The sequence below is a fragment of the Bombus pascuorum genome, chromosome 1 (assembly GCF_905332965.1).
Source record: "Bombus pascuorum chromosome 1, iyBomPasc1.1, whole genome shotgun sequence".
NCBI classification, from domain to species: domain Eukaryota; kingdom Metazoa; phylum Arthropoda; class Insecta; order Hymenoptera; family Apidae; genus Bombus; species Bombus pascuorum.
In genome coordinates, this window is record NC_083488.1 from 31,579,802 (window position 1) to 31,596,889 (window position 17,088).

The 17,088-nt window shown below is 36.7% G+C and overlaps 2 protein-coding genes across 2 annotated transcripts in view; both read right to left on the bottom strand.

Annotated features, from left to right (window-relative positions):
- Positions 1-132: 132 nt before the first annotated feature.
- On the bottom strand, positions 133-3,327 carry LOC132910391 (uncharacterized). Its single transcript, XM_060966062.1, has 5 exons — positions 2,817-3,327; positions 2,637-2,757; positions 1,827-1,975; positions 1,613-1,759; positions 133-1,538 (listed from the first exon to the last, which is right to left on the bottom strand). Exons 1-5 carry the CDS (start codon positions 2,904-2,906, stop codon positions 231-233), a joined length of 1,815 nt encoding a protein of 604 aa, XP_060822045.1. The 5' UTR covers positions 2,907-3,327; the 3' UTR covers positions 133-230.
- Positions 3,328-3,471: 144 nt separating this feature from the next.
- The window catches only part of LOC132910377 (LON peptidase N-terminal domain and RING finger protein 3), a 67,805-nt gene continuing 54,188 nt past the window's right edge, over positions 3,472-17,088 (bottom strand). The window contains exons 4-9 of the mRNA XM_060966036.1: positions 14,644-14,838; positions 12,136-12,235; positions 10,552-10,751; positions 8,638-8,939; positions 7,997-8,204; positions 3,472-7,695 (exon numbers count right to left, since the gene is read on the bottom strand). Of these exons, the coding sequence (XP_060822019.1) occupies positions 7,339-7,695; positions 7,997-8,204; positions 8,638-8,939; positions 10,552-10,751; positions 12,136-12,235; positions 14,644-14,838 (1,362 nt within the window). The 3' untranslated portion in view covers positions 3,472-7,338. The remainder of the gene's footprint in view (positions 7,696-7,996; positions 8,205-8,637; positions 8,940-10,551; positions 10,752-12,135; positions 12,236-14,643; positions 14,839-17,088) is intronic.

Below are 17,088 nucleotides of genomic sequence, written 5' to 3' on the forward strand. Positions count from 1 at the left end.
ATCATAATTTCTTCCTATTCTATCGTAACACGCCTATAAAAATTTATTCGTATCATAATTCCTTCGTCTTGAAATCATATTATTTGCCGTGTAACAGATTATCGCGTGGTACGATACTTTTAGACATGCATTTTAGCTTTCGCTAATATTTATTTTACCAAATATATACACGTACAATTGTTACAATTTAAAAAATATTCTCCGGAGAACACCACGACAGTGAACACGCATCAATACTTATAAACGTTATCGATCGTTTTCCTCGATTCGTATCGATTTACCTCAGCCGTTGAGTTAGAGCTCACGCTTTTACCACGCAAACTTCTCGTTCCCAGCGAACGTAGAACGCTCATCTTATCCATTTCCTTTGCAGGAGGCGACTTCTTCCGTTCTTTGTCCGGTAGTCTTGGCGTTGGATATTTGTTATAAATTCCATATCTTTCAAAATGTTCTGCCTTCTCCTCTGGCACGATAACGTTACGATTCTTATTTAACTCTGTCGATTTTTTCAATTCTGAATTCAACGACATTAGAGCATAGTTGGGCGTGACGGATCCATACGATAGTTCGCCTTTGTTAGCAGAATCTATCGATTTCGCGGTGACGGGCTCGGATTTCTCTGATAATCGATCAAGAGCCGCTTTAATGTGACCACTTTTCAAGGCTCTCGGATGGTCTGTCATCTTGCGACTAATCTCTTGCGTGGTCGTGTCACCGCCGCAAGATTTCGTCTTTTCGATACAACTGAAGCTATAATCGAATATACTTCTTGGACTACGAATGTTTTTCAAGCTAGCCTGGATCAGATCTACCAGATCGAAACTGTCGTCCTTAATAGGAGAATGATCGTTCAAAAGATCCGCGCTGGTACTCAAGATCGTAGACTTGCTATGACCGATTTTCTTCGTTTTCCCCCTGGATTTTGGTTTAACTTGGTCACCCTGGATCGAACGCGGAGCTGGCTTCTCAGTTTTATTAACCTTCGGTGTTGTCGAACTTTTCGATTTAACGTTATTTAATTTATCCTCCAGCATTTTGAGACTCACGCTACTAGCCTTCGTGTCGATCTTCCTAGCCATTTTATTCTGAACTTTGCTCGACTTTGTTTCAACGACCTTGTTACCGATCAAATCTTTGCTGTCTACTTTGGCATTGACCTTAGTAGCGACCGAGTAATCTTTCAGCGCCTTTATATTCTTCTGTCCGGTTACTTGCAGCGATTTAATGGCAGAAGTTTTCCTCTCTGAGATTACTTTTTCTTTATCGATCGTAATTTCGTTAAGACGATTGTCGGACAATTTTCTCGAAACAGAGTTCTGCGTGTTCTTTCTACGAGATACTTCAGCCGTTTTCTTCGTCTGATTTTCTGGCGGAACGACCTTCGATGTTAGTTTAGTACTCGAACCAGAGATTTTCATGGGATTTTCGATTTTTTGATACGCTTTCGATGAATTCTCCGATCTCGCATTCACTTTCGGTAAATTTTCAATTTTTGGGTTTGCCGGTCTCTGTTTTGCGTTTGCGCGATTTCGCAGCATCTGGAACAACCGATCGATGATAAATCAAAGATGAATATCGCGCGCTTCAAAATCGGTAACAATGACGAGATTACTTTTTGATCGTAGGTTGATTCTTGCGCTTGAGCCAATTGGAACAATTGTTTCCAGTTATACGTGGTATTAAATCTGTCGTATCTGTTCCTTGTTAATGGTCTGTATTTTTTGTACAGTGTTTCCCACACGCAATTATCATCGAAAATCTAAATATTTTGGAAGGAAGAGGCAGGAAGGGTAAGGCTGAATATTAATTTCTTTGATTTCTGTTACCTCTTTGGAGACACGCGACAGGGATGTTAATTTGATGATGTCTTGTACCGAAAGATATTTGATTAATTTATTAATCAGACACCTTGGCAATGTCAATAACGTATTTCTCCCGGAAGTGATGTTTCTTACGTGCTTTAGCAAATATTCTCCTAAAATATCGTATATAAATGGTAACATATAGAATTGGAACAACATGGAAAATTAAACGGAATTCTACGATGAAGCTATAGCGTGGTATTTCCATAGTGAAACTAATATTTTGTAAAAATTGTCAAAAGAAAAAAAAAACCGAGACAAGAAGCATTTTAATTAATAGTGAAATTTTAATTTCATAGTGAAACTAATATTTTGTAAAAATTGTCAAAAGAAAAAAAAACCGAGACAAGAAGCATTTTAATTAATAGTGAAATTTTAATTCCATAGTGAAACTAATATTTTGTAAAAATTGTCAAAAGAAAAAAAAAACCGAGACAAAAAGCATTTTACTTCCTTAATTCGCCGCTTTTTAAACGTTCAAAAAGTCGAGCGATCAGATAATATCAACTTAAACTTAAGTGACATCTTTACGAACAATTCAATGAAAAATTTCACGCTCCTAACCCAATAAATATTTCAACGTATACAAATATCAAACGTCAAACGTTCAAAAGCGTCAAGAAATTAAAAAATTAACAGAGTATTTGTAGAAAATAAAATATTTTTGAACGAATTGTTCTTTCGAGAGCTACTAAACGTATCAGATAAACATTAAACGTTAAATGACAAATTTTCCGCGAAAAGTTACTCAATAATGATTCCTCGACTGTGTACCAAAAATACGTCGAATTTCGTCCTGCAATCGATGGTCTTGCTTGAAATCAACGAAACCGGAGGTTCGTACGATGGGTGTTTTGTGAGGACCGTGCGAGATTCGCCAGAGATAGAGTGTCACCTGCAAAAGGAGCGAAGTTACGAGGCAGAATCGCGAGAATGCGATTTATTCGTCAGCACCTGGTCGTTCAACACTCTTAACCCGTAGTAATCTCTGCTTGGCGAAGGCGCTACCGAATACTTTTCCAGGTATTCGAGCTTACCGCTCATACTCGACGTGTCCGAATCCGAAAAGCCACCGCGTTCGCCCTGAAGCTGCTTCGTAATTGACACTTTGTCACGAGTAAAGTTGCAGTCGGAAATAACAATAAAATGAAATTAACCAAAACCAAATCTTTTCTTCGTGTTTCTACGCAAAGAAAAGATTTATCTTTCTGACGATATTTTTGAAAGATTTGTGTGACGGGGTGATAGGCAAACAGAAACTTTTCGTTGGAAATATTCAAGTAATTTATTTATTTTGTTTCGTCTTATCTCGTCTTCTTCGGTTCTTGTAATTTCTGTAAATAATGTTTTGTAAAGAAAGTGAAGATCTCTCATTTCTCATATTTTATTATTTTCGAAAATTATTGATCAGCGATATTCCATTAAATGTATTCACGCGAACATTATTTCCAGAAATCTCTTTTATAATGTTTTTTTTTTCTCTTTAAATCAATCAATTAATGTCATACCGATTATAAGGTTATAAGCGACATTTCGTTCAGGTAGAAACTCGGCCTACGTTGAAAGTCGAACAAACCAGGTCAAGGTAAAACGAAGTATCCTCGAAACATTTTGATTTCATCGATATTTTTATTACAATAATTCCATATGAAGAGATGAAGATAAATATAGAAATGTCGAAGTAAAAATGGAAAGTTGCGTGACATTACATACTATTTTGTAATATTATGTTATAACAATATACAATAGGTAGGCTATACGGTAATATCACAATGCATGATTCACAACTTCGTAAAAGTCTAGAGAAGAGAATATAAATTTAAAGATACCAGGGACACACCATCTCTGTCCCTTCGATTTTTTTTTTTTTTTTTTTTTCTTGAAGACGAAACGTTACATTATTATTATTATTATATCGATTAGAAAACGTGCGATGAAAAAAGTTGTTCTCCTTTTATTCTTCCTCGTCTTCGTCTTCTTCTTCTTCTTCTTTCATACTCACACATACACACATTCTCGAGTGAGAGAAATTGGAAATATATACGTTAGGTGTATGCGTATCGAATAATGCCAATTTCGCAGTCAATTGTCGTTATTCGCTTTCGATAATATTATTATCGACGATACTAAAAGCTAATAGTGGTGTACTCGCTTCATAGTGATAGTACTCTTCTTAATTTGTAATAATAATTAGAATAATCATAATAGTAATAATAATAATATTAATTCACGATAACAATAAGAATAATCAATTATCATGGACAACAGACGCGTATGATTCTTTTCTTTCTTTTTCATATTTTCTTATTCTCCTTTCTTCGTTTCTTCCGTACGTTTGATTGCATGACTGATATGACGTTCCCTAGCTCTTCTGATGATCGTTATATGTGTCTCTCGAATGACGTTTAAAAAATCGCATGAAAATAAATTACTATACGCTACCGTAGTCGAGAAGTCTTATGAGCGACGGAATAAACTTAAAGGCTCGTATTCATAACACTGTATTATTACTAAACGATACGCCTTTGTTTCACGGGCAGTTTGCCACTATTGGAAAACCAGGTTGGAAATTAATCGTTAAAAATATTATACTCTCGAATATACTCTTCAATTATCGTGCAACGACAGAATAATTTTCAGCTTGGACGCAAATTACAGTTTACTCGATGAGAATAGTTGTGATTATCAACATTACGCTTCTAATTTTGATTAAGAGATAATTATCAATTCTCAACGATTGCTTATAGTATATAAATCCTCTTTTTAGAATTTCAATCTTTTTCGACAGATTTTTATAAATATAAATCGGTACGTTAAAAACATCAACGACGAGATATTGGAAGAAGATTTAGTTGAAAGAATTTCGTATTAATATTTATGATAGATTATATTCGTTTTCTTCTTCTTCTTTTTTCTATTTTGTGGAAAGAAAAGGAGTATAGTTTGTTCTACTAGAGCGTTCTGAATACAGGCCGGACAGTATAAAAAATTGAGTTTCGTGCCACATGAAGAGCGCTTTGCCACATAAACTGGTCGTTGTTGTAAATTCCTTTTCAACAAGTATGGCTCATTACGAGAAGCTGAGTGAAAATAGAACGTTCCACCTAAAATTTCTCGTTTCTCCGAATTTAACATCACCTAGATCTAACTCGATCGCTATATTTATCAATTTTCCTTGGTATCTATCACCATGGGACGCGTAAAAACATTTCAGTTATCAAACATCATTGGACCCCTTAAACGTTAATATAAGTGCAAACAGAATATATGACTCATAATAATTAAAAGATCATTTATACAAATAGATCTACTCTTTAATAAAAATTCTATAAGTTTCCAATTATATTTAACTTATTTAGTTTTCTTTCTTTTTGCCAATGAAATTCGTTTCGTTCTCTAAAATTGTAAATTCAAAATTCCTCGGAAATTTTATACTCAGGCACATGATCCTTTAATTATTTTAAGCAACACATTCGTGCTTTCTTTCTCAACGTATGTCAAAGTTTGTCAAGTACAGTTTGCCTACTTCTGATTTAGATACTACAAAAATGCATTTTGCATAGAAAGAAAAATACGCTGAAAAAAATTATTCGACTTTCGTAAACATCAAAGACAAAAGCTCTTCACGCCCCAAAGCTCAAGATCGGCCAATTCGAACGAGCTAAAACTGGATGCGCGCACGATAGAGTCTAAAACACGCTGATCTAATCGTGCGTACATCCGACGAACGTTTTGTACTCAGCAAACTCACGACGAAATACATATGTACGTCTCGCTTCTCGTTCTATCATTGTACCATCGTTATGAGTATATATTCGCGCGATTCGTTTCGAAGATAAAAAGTTCTCGTCGGGTACGAACAACATAAGCGTAAACGACGACGACGTGCGTACCTCTGATTGCAACGTATAATATGCTCATGTATACATAAATGTGTGTGTATACATATAGATGTATGTATATATAATATTATCTGGAAGAACAGATTTGCGTATTGCAACAGCGCGAAGAACACGGTCACGCCTTACCGAGGTAAACGATATCCCTCCTTTCATCTCGGATATGTGACTCTATCGTCTACTTTGGTCGATTCATCGATGATTGGCTAAGAGTTTTTAACATTCTCGATTCGATATTCCTATCGACGCTAAAGGCGAGTTTCGAATATAAAACGTGTATTTGTGAGACCCGATCGGCTATCGATAGTCCAGCTAATTTTGTAATAAATATCGAGAATATGGTGATCTTGCGTTATAGCTTGCCCGAAATTAACTTATCGTTCAAAAAGTAGGAATGAGTCTCACCGTATTGTTTGACACGTTCCGTGTCAGCTACACTATCGATGGCACGCGAGAGATACGAAAGACAAAGGCTCCATCAGCCAAAGAAGTATAATTTTTAATTTATTGCTAATAGATAGATTCAAAAGTTAAGTAAGTTTAGAAAAGGTTAAAAGATTAGGAATTGGTTACTATCTATAATCAAATTTCCTAGTATAATTTTAGCAGATGATTCTGAAATTGTCGTACAGCACGGAACGTATCAACTCTGTGTTATTTGGTCTATTTCAAAGAGACCAGTGAGAAATCAGTGCTGTCAAAGAAACTAAAGCGAAAGCTGTCACTTCGTTCGTTGCTTCTCTCTTGTTATATGCAGTATAGGAACAATAACTGATACCATGTTAAATGTATCGTAATGCATACTAGTAAATACATTGGATTCCCTTAAGGACATAGTGATTTTTATGCGCAGAGAAAAATACGAACAAGTTTCGTTCATTGACAGCACCGGTCCAGCTACACCGTCATCAATCTCTTGTCAGAAAACACAAACGTCACAAAATATGTGTCGAAGCACGTAGCGAGATTGCAAAAGAGCGGGTTGCTTGTAGTATTGCTTAGAATAATCACACGCACGATCGAATTAATTCCGGACGAGCTATAACGCGCAAATCGACGAGATCAATTTCTTCGTTTACATCTCTCGCTTCAACCCCCCATTCTAACTAGGTTCCGTTAGTGGAACGTAACGACTACTCGAATGACAACGATGTTACCCTTTGTTCGATCCTAGTCTCGCTTCTTCTAATTGCACCATCATCGTTCCGTCGATAAGGCGCTTGGCTGTGTAAGTTTAACGAGTACCCAATAAAGAGAGAAAGAGAGATAGTACTCGAGTTAAAACGCAACTAACGGGGTTAAGTATAAGAAGAAAAGTGGGGGAATCGATGCACACGGAGAACCTGGTTGCCGATCGACCGAGCTACAGGTTTTCCTCGCCTCACTTCCGGATATAATGCGTGTATATTAAATACCGAGTAAAAAGTAGTAATCTTCGATAAGCTATTCTCCAAGTACTTTGTACATCGAATGAAAGTCGAATCCCATTAAATCACCATCTTATGGCGAAATGATTTGAACGAATTGTCCTGAGAGGACATCTTTCCAATTTCTTCTTATTCTTTGTTCCTTTAACGTTACTGTACCACCGAGACTGTCGTGTCTGTGAGGCCACCCTCGTCTCGGCATATGCTGGATGAAGTGGTGGTTTCTTCGGATGGAGCTGGGGCGACAGTTAATTGCCTTTGCTCCATATGATCGAGAGTCTTTTCGATAGCTCTTAATCTCTTCTCCAGACTCGTCGTACCAAGAATTCCCACTTGCAGCTGGGGACCAAGCGGTAAAATCGCCAACAACCACCAGGTCCACGATGGACCGTCCGGCAAGCGTGGCCAATCTTCTTCGGTGTCTGGCATTCGACCGAATACTCGCTGTATTTCTAATTGCTGGGACAATGGCACCGTGTCCCACCATCTTCTTCCTTTCGTTCTCACCTGGAAATATTAAGTTTCGGTAAGCAGAGGCAGTCTATTTTTGTCATCTATAAAATCCTAGTTGCCACGATCTATATATTTTCTGACACAGGTGATAAAATGGCAATTCTAATTAGTTTTAGGTTAATTTTAGAATGGAAAATTTTATTGAAGATCGTATAACGTTAGTGTGTGTTATATATTACGTGCATTATTATCGTATGTATGTTATATATTATATTATCATTATATCGTTACGTGGGTTAATACGTAAGTCTTCTAGCGGTAAGTTATTAACTATGATAAATTATCGATGTTTCACCTTGTCGTGAAGCTCTAAGAGATTCAAAAGTTGATCCTCCTGAACCATCGCATCCCTCAGGAATTCTACTTGAGCTGTGTCATAACCGTCCCTTTCTCCTCCAGAGAGAACCCTGAATCTTCTGCCTCCGACTGTGCTAAGAATGCTGCAACCATCTTTCAGCAGAACTCTATCTCGAATCTCAAGCATGGTGCCGTATTCCGCGTATCTGTTACAAACAAAGAATCGCTATTAAAATTAAGTTTTCAGTATCTCAGAACATGGACAAGATGTTTGAAGAACGTGAATATCGGTTTTCATTAAAGCAATAGTATTTCTCAGCTGTAAGTTACTGCCTCCATACAATGTGTACGAAACATCAACGATTTATAGCTCGATCGAGTGGCCTATCTCTATATCTTCCATATCTTCAACGGACAACTTGTTTTTCTATTTCAACAAGGACCATCTATCGAACTCAAGAACTGTCTCATAGTATGGCATTCTTAACGTTTGTTAAGAGAATAAAAAGGATAAGAAAAGTCTAATCTTCAACTATACTCTTACTTTGTAAGTAAACAAAATGATCGTTCCACGTTACCACCTCTTTCGCTGAATATATTTTAAGAAGAAGCGAGAAGGAAAGCTAAAAGGACAATTACCTCTTCGTCCCCGTTGCTTCTCTGTTGAGACACGCCGCGATACCAAACTGGCGAACGCCACTCTCGACGCATCTCCTCACCATCAGCCTGTATCTCGGCTCGTAGACAAACAGGGGACAAGCGACACAAGGAAACGCCGTGGTACAAACAAAAACCGCGATCTGCTCGCTGCCCAGGAGACCAAGTCCCTGGACCAGTTCTAATCGGTGGCTGGCTGCCCTGGAGGCGTATTCCGCCGGGGCCACGGTCTTCAAAGCCCTCTCGACGAAGTCCGTCACCGTCTTTTGGCTGCTGGCCAAGTACTGAAAATGCAAAGGACACTCTGCTAAGTCGACCAGAAACCTCGTCGTCCTTCTCGAGAGATGCCTTCAACATCTCGCTGCTGAGATTCGTGATTTTTTCATGAGAATTTCTCAGCACCTTTCTCTTTCGTGACATGTTTCGTGACCATCTCCCTGAAGAACTGGCATTAATAACGAATAGGATGTTTCAGAGAGTTGCACGTAGAATGTTTTGTTTGAAATTAATCGAATCCTGGTGTCGTTTCGATCAGACTGACTACGTTAATTCGATGCACTGCATCGTTCATATTTATGAAATTTATATTGAAATTATATTAATTACGTTACATTGTGATAAGGGTCGTGTATTAATACGCACGTTGTTGGATAAAGAACGTTTTGCTACAGTAAAGTCGTCGATCGAACTTTATATCGATTGACGATCTCGAGGGTATTGTTAAATTTACCTACGTAATAATGTAATAGGAAGAAGCAAACAAGTACCGCGTAATGAATGAAACGGTGTATAATTAGAATGATAGGAATCACATGATTCATCAGTGAATGAAACAGCGTTCGGTAAATTGTCAATCGATACAAACACCCGTGTAGCACATTTGGATATAAAATCACATTTGAATTACAGAAACCCAACAACCAGTGACATCTAAAAACATCGTAAGGGTATTTCTAAAATATTCATTCGCCGTTTTTTAAATTCCAGAATTTTTCCATAAAGGATTAATAACTTCTCCATACATAAACTGTGACAAATATAGACTGTGTTCGATTCTATTAACTCTTCTGAATTACTTGTGTAAATATCACGTAAAAACTTCATGAATCACAGCGACACGAACGAAGCAACACTGATAAACGTTTAGCGTCGCGTTAAGGAAGAAGGAAGGAGAATATGAAAGAAAGAAGCAGTAACAATGCGGGAATAACGGTCGCGAGGCGTTGTGTAATAATGTAACGTAATACGAGGGAGGAGGGGATCCAGGAAAGATACGGGATTGCCAGCCGCAAAATTTATTTAACGTCATTAACGACGATGCTCACAGGGACAATTGGTAATGATGCCACGAACGCGGAAGCTCCTAACGGTGGCCATGGCGACCACAAACAATAATCATTTCAATCTGCAGCATCGTTAACCGCTAGGAAGCATTATATCTCATTTATGGACAGGTGTTCCACGTCCTGACGTTCTTTTGTTCCGCGCAACATAATTCGAAATCAACTTTTTGTCTTATGATTCTTTGTACTCGTTATATAGGATGTTTCAAATTTCGCCAGGTAGATTTGTCCAATATGTTCTATAGATTTAAACGAGGAAGAAAATATTATACATATAAATACAAGAAAATAACGACAACACATGCAAACCAGCTGGCTGCTGAAGCGAGCAAAACTCTGATAGAAAGAAGACTAAAAAGAAAACACCCCACTGACCTCACTAAAGAAATAAAATAGCGAAAGCCGAAGATGGTATCCCCCTGGGGATAGCCATCCACGTGTTATTTAGCAATTAAGTTAGAAAATTTTACCAAATGTCCAAATGGACAAATTGTGAAGTACAAATTAAATAATAAAAAAAAATATTATACATATATGTTCATACTATACTTACATCGACGAGAGACGTGACGCACAAAGGGCAGGCCGAGGAATAATCCAAGCAACGATCCAAACACATCCAGCAATACGTGTGCCCACATGGTGTTGTTACGGGTTTCCATAAGAGTCGACAGCACAGAATGCAATCTAACTCGCCTGCCGTACCACCGGAAAGGGGCGGTAGGAGAATTTCAGCGGGTCTCGCTTCGAGTCCTGTGAAAAACAAACGCTTTAGTTGATTATCGCGTGTCTAAAATATTTTTATCGCGTAATCTTATGCTTTAAAAGAACTCTATTATTGATGTCAGAATTATATACAAATGAAACGTTATATGTAATTTTAGAAAAAAAAAAGGAATTAGATTTCAACAGAAATTAACAGTATTGTATCATTGTACCATTTTATATTATTATTATTATTATTACATCGTACATGATATAAGGTTTGCGAGAATTTACGCGACGTACTTGGATATTCGCGTCGGTATGAATTTCTGCAATATTTATCGATATCTCGTAAGGATATAATAAAACTTGGGTGAGATAAAAATTTAATATTTCAAAATGTTAAATGTCTTTGGATAATTGAATTCCTCGAATCAACTTATAGCTTTTTAGTTTTTAATTTTACACGATAAGAATTGAATCTTTCAAAAGGGATTAATCAAAAATTTACGAACAAAAAATAAAAAGTAAAAGTTTTCAAGATAAATTAATTAGTTAACAGGACAAATAAATTATGCACTTTTGGATCTTTAGACGTGGATAAATGGTAACAAAATTTGAACGAACAGGATGAAGAAAGTGGGAACTTTGCACAGGAAATTAACATGACCGCAGAAATAAATGAAAGATTTCGCGTTGCTCGAGCGTTGAATGAACTTTACTTTTAAATAGCTTGGGGATTCGTTTATCAATGGTACGCATTCAACCGCACATATCATGGTAAATGTGCAACGTTAGTTATTAATACGAAATGTCAGATAGAACGTTATCGGGTAACCTTTTCAGGCTGCAATTCATCTTTTATAAAAACATAGCCATATTCGACGATTAAAAATCTGCTCAATTTGTAGAGCATTAAAATTAGGTTTCAATACTGACGAAAATTCTTGAATAATATTCAATGCAAAATATTGGCAGTACTCTAACATTTAAAATAATTAAATTTAGGTAATTCGAATATTTCGTTTCTTTTTTCTTCTAGTCGATACTTTTGCATATAAATACTACAAATATTATTGTCAATGCTCGAATGATATAAACTATGAACATTCTCATTTAATTATTTGAAGTATCGTTATAAAATTTAGATAACACAGGATTTTTAAATAAGAATCTAACTACGGATACTTATGAGAAATTTAAATGTATATAATCGTTCGTTTATTTAGATAAAATATAAATATACAAAAAGTAGAAAATATTTAAAATACTCCAAGCTCTACATAAAGCAAAGTACTTTCTTACACTATGAAATATGAAACGAGTTTCTATTTAGAATTCGCGTAAACGTCCGCAGCCTATTAACGATTCTAGATCTCATCATTCTTCTGTAATTTGCACTCGATTTAATGCTACAGCCTTTCCAACTTACTTTTCAGCTTTTCTATGTCTTGGTAGAGACGATCTAGGCCAGCCTGCAGCTTCATGTTGTTTTGTGGTGCTGTGGTTGACAGGAGTCTTCTGCTAACAGTCTGCAATGAATCAACAAGGATAATTGGATTAAGCGCGAACTTTAATCTACAATTATTAGGATTGACACGATTAGAGCTTCTTTTCTTTGAAATACAATTCATCTTTATTCGCAACGGGACGCCGTGAGCTTGCGTAACGTTTAATGGATCGTTACGCAACTCGACAATCTGTTCGGAACTTAATTCCTCGATATTTCGTTTCGCCTGTTTTTCTTCTCGATGTTGCAATTACATTACCATTTGTGCTTAACTCGAAAACCGTGTTTTTCCCGTATTCACGCGTTCATGATTTTTATCGAAAATTTCGTTATTTCGTAATCTTGAAACAAAGCGTAGGAACAGAGATACAAGAACGAATGTTGGTTTTCTGTTATAAATTTTAATAATAGAAAGAATATATATTTTTTCTACTATCAAATTTTAGTATAATTTATCTTTCTTCTTTTTTATTTTCTTCTGTATAGAACTTTGCCTTTCTTTAGATCTTTCTGCGAAATATGTAGCGTATTTTACATTTTAACATACTATTTATCGTAATTTATACAAATCACTGCACAAAGTGAGAAAATTCGAGGATTCGTAATTAAACATGGCGAACGATTATTATTATTGGTTAGCGAACACAGGCTTATCCTGGCCGCAAGATTAATAGTAATTGAAACGTCGGATTTATATAAGTTGCAGCCGCCTAGCCGCTTATTAGCGCCGCGATATCCGTATTTCTCGTTGATCTATAATAATTGCAAATTGATTGTTAATTACGTGCTTCCCAAGCGGCAAGGAGTACACGTGTTGTTACAATACAATCGGACGCGAACAGATACAATGATGTCCTCCCAGGAAACAGAACGATTAACCAAGATATCTGAGCGGTAATCGAGAATATGATTAAGATATCGATTGTTGTGTTGCTGTAGTACGTGCCAGGAATTAAACGGACAAAATCATAATTGCAACCTCCTGAAGTAGAACCGTGATTAAATTACTCCGTTTTCTCTATTACGATTTGATATTTGCTTCAGTGAACTATGTGTTTGAGTTAAATATTTGCTTTTGATCAGTTGCTCGTCAACAATTTCATATCACTTTAATTATAAAAGATTAAATTCGGGAGATTGAAAATCTAAAATAATTAAATTTTTTACGACGGTTGGAAAATTCAGTTCGTTAAAATTGTATCGAAAAACAAGAAGAAATTACACGAACATAAATGATTTTTGTTTCAACATCGTGTGTATATTTTGCTCTTTATTCGTTTTCTTTTCTCGTCAACGTTTATCAAGAAGCAACGATCGTAGAAAAGAAATCCGATCGAAATATCGTAAACATAGAACGTAAGAAGAAAAGCATAAAGTTATTTGATAATTCAATCGCAGCTTCGAAGTCAGCGTAAAACTGTACCTGAACGATGATGTCACTTTTAAAATGGCCATTCAGTTATCAAGAAGTACATACAGCTGTAAGTACTGTGTATTAAAAGAATGCAACGTCTAAACCATGTTACGTAAATGAAGAATCGTTTAAACGAAGAATAAACACTGTATGAAACAGTATATGGTTGAAGTTAATTCAATTTTACATCATTTATTTTCATCGATGTAGTACTAGGTTAAAGTCACACAATTTTAATTCGGGGCACAATAGCGAAGCTTGTATCTTATTAAAAAATATATTTTAATATCTCCATCGTGCGTGTACTGTATCATAAATATTTTTATTACTTTGTTTAAAATCAAACACAACAATGTTTAAATCGAGTGGAGAAAAATACCGTGAGTTACGAAGAAAATTATTAATAACGTTATAACAAAAAATTGTATCGAAAATTATAGCTGCTGCAATCCCTGGGCATTTCTTTTTTTTCTTTTTTATTTTTTATTTATTTATTTTTTTTTTTTTAGACAGTATTTCGCTAGCATTGCAGCTAGCATCTTATCAAATCTGATAATTCATGAGAATATACCGGTAGTGACACTGCCATGCATACATATGCGTGTGTGTACTCAACACTTGGACTTCAAATTCTAAGAATTCGTGTTAACGATAAATTCCTAGGAAAAAAGTCGAGCATTAGAAAGCTTCAAACGTTTCTTACAGCAGAGACGTTCGCCATTGCGAATAATCTACAAAATCCATATTTTCCGGCATATTGGGAATCAATCTCGCAAATAGTCGCATATAATTTAACTTCGAATTTTATTCCACACAAACATATTCTAATTTTGAACAATTTATATCGCGTAAAGAAAGCGAAACTCGTTATTGAAAAAGCAAAGAAAGAAGAGGAAATACGCTTACGTTAAACTACCATTTCCCCTCGAATTGAAAGATATTCGATAAAATTGGAAAAATTAAAATAAACCTTAAATCGTCCAGCCTTATTTTTTAAAATTTCACAAGATTCCTACCTGAGTGAACTCCTCTTCGCCACCGCTGCTATTATCCTCACAGTCCGAGGCATTCAATACTGTTCGACGATTCCTCTTCGGATTCATCAGCTGATGACGACTCCTCGTGCGCGATGCACCCTCGGTCAAATTGTAGGGGGTGCGAGATGGCAGGCCGTAACGACGATGTCCAGATGATAAAACTTTGTACAGCACCTGAAGACGATACGAAACAATGCCTTTTGTAATTCTAATACGACGGAACGATGAAAGCCGTTTCCTCCGCGAACTGTTATCGAGGATTCGCGCGTTGTGCGACGTGCCTTAGACGATAGAGACGTCTCTTTGTCACAGGCCGATGTTCCATGCAAATGTAGCCCGTAAATCCTTGTAAACGAGAAATACGTCTCCTTTGGCGCGAACAAGAAAAATTATGCGACATAATTACAATATTGTCTCCAATGCATGTTGATTGCGCGCAACGACTCACGTAAGATAAGGGGATGTCGCTTTGTAAGTACAGTGCGATCCGAAAACATCGAGTCACGAAAGGAATAATACAACAAAGGATAAGAAAATGAATTTAACTATTGTGGATAAATAAGTGTGATGGTATTGTGTTATCTTCGTAATATAAGAATTAATTTATCAGCAACTTCGTTTTCGTGACATTATCACAAATGAGTAAGAATCATGTGGATCGTTAGAGCGAATATCTGGTATATCTTGTTAGCGTTTAGTATTATATTTTGAATCGTGCGTAACAAATTGAAGGAAATGGTTGTATCGTGGCTTTCGATTAACTCGAATATCGCACTGAATTTTCATCTCCAATTTATGGAAATTGATCGTTGCGAAATTGAATCCTTGCGCGAGATCAAGCGGTTCGTGAACGGTAGTCAACGAGAAACATAATAAATTTTATACTTTGTGTTTCGCCATACAAGTAGAACGTGAGATTTTCTTCGAGTAAACGACGGTACACTTCGATTTCTGTGATGGATATTATGTAATATAGCTCCTACGATTATCCGTAATAACTTCAGAAAAACAATGCGCAACAATTGCGCAGCAGCGTTTTATTAGATGCGGTGGTTCCACGTATTAGATACTTTTTCTTCCTCAATTTATACCGTTAAACACAATTTTCTCACACAAACCCAAGTTCAAGTACTTCAATAAATCGAACATTTACTTCTTTCTGATATCAAAACGTTCTCTACCTGAACCTTGACTTCTTATCTGAACATGGTCTAAGAAAAATAAAGAAAAGAAAAAGAAGAACGTTCGAAATAAATTCTTTCCATTAAGGCGATACTTGTTTATCTCGCGATATATCTTTTCATTCCGCTAAGGCTCTCGTGGTTTCACAAAAACACGATTGCATAATGGCGTGCAACACTGTTTTCAAGCATTTACAATCGTTAATTCCTCTCAACGCCTTCAACGAGCAAACGCAAAGAAGAAAACGCAAGACAAACCAAAAGTACACGATTCGATTCCGGATGATCGAACATCCGCGAGTTACAAAAGAAGAGTAAAATACAGAACGAGATTAGGAGGGAGTCTAGAAAATTTCACGGCACCTTGTGCAACTTCCTCGTGGTTAAGTCGTATCCGGGCACAATAGAAGAACATTTTCAACCAGAAGAAAGTGGCAAACGTGCGGATGTTGCTTGCCATACGGCTTGAACGCCGCGCGAAAAGAATGATTCCTCGATCTTACATAAGTACCGGTGCAGCTTGCGTCAATGATTGTACCAGCCTCTAGGTTACATAATGACCGTTCGAAATTCAATTTGTCGTACCTCTTCGATTCGTTCGACGAATTCTAACCCCAGGTCGCCCCCGTGGCGCCATTAAATCGAACGCTCTGACGATAGTTGGCTCGATTGCATAGTCCACGGTGGTTTACCGCGCGAGATTAATCTCATGCGGCTGGCATTGTAATTTAGAACTATCCGTATGAGATCTTGCGAAATTGTTTGATTAAATATCATGATTGCAACATTTATTAATTAAACTTTGTTACTGTGAAATTTCAGGGGTTTCGGTGCAACGAATGTTTGGCCATCGTGCTAGCTAGGGTATTTTCTGTAACTTAGAAATGATTTTAGTGATACGTTTCATATTCATAGCTGATGTTTCGTTAACGCGTGTTACGCATTCGGTATAATCGATGGGAAAATTCTAATGCTATGTTCGCTCAATCGCTTAAAGTATGCTATACAATTACGAAATAGTGTTTTCCAGATGAATCACAAACTGATGAAAAAGAAGCAACGGTGGAATACCCGCGATAAATTTCGATTCTGCAGCTGCACCGACTTATTCTCGCGTCGGAAAAAACAATAACCGCGATTCAAAGAGCCAGACGTCTCGAGTTGCTGTGAGTGATTATGGTTGGCCTTGCCTCCAATGTGGACTAGCCTTGGGTCACTCACCTGGAGAGCCTTGTTGGAATTA

Bases quoted from the DNA above. Each gene is read 5' to 3' on its own strand.
- LOC132910391 (XM_060966062.1), bottom strand. From the start codon at position 2,906: ATGAGCGGTAAGCTCGAATACCTGGAAAAGTATTCGGTAGCGCCTTCG. The intron at 2,758-2,816 runs GTGCTGACGAAT...CTCCTTTTGCAG, and splicing joins TAAGAGTGTTGAACGACCAG to GTGACACTCTATCTCTGGCG. The intron at 1,539-1,612 runs GTAATCTCGTCA...CGGTTGTTCCAG, and splicing joins AATCAACCTACGATCAAAAA to ATGCTGCGAAATCGCGCAAA.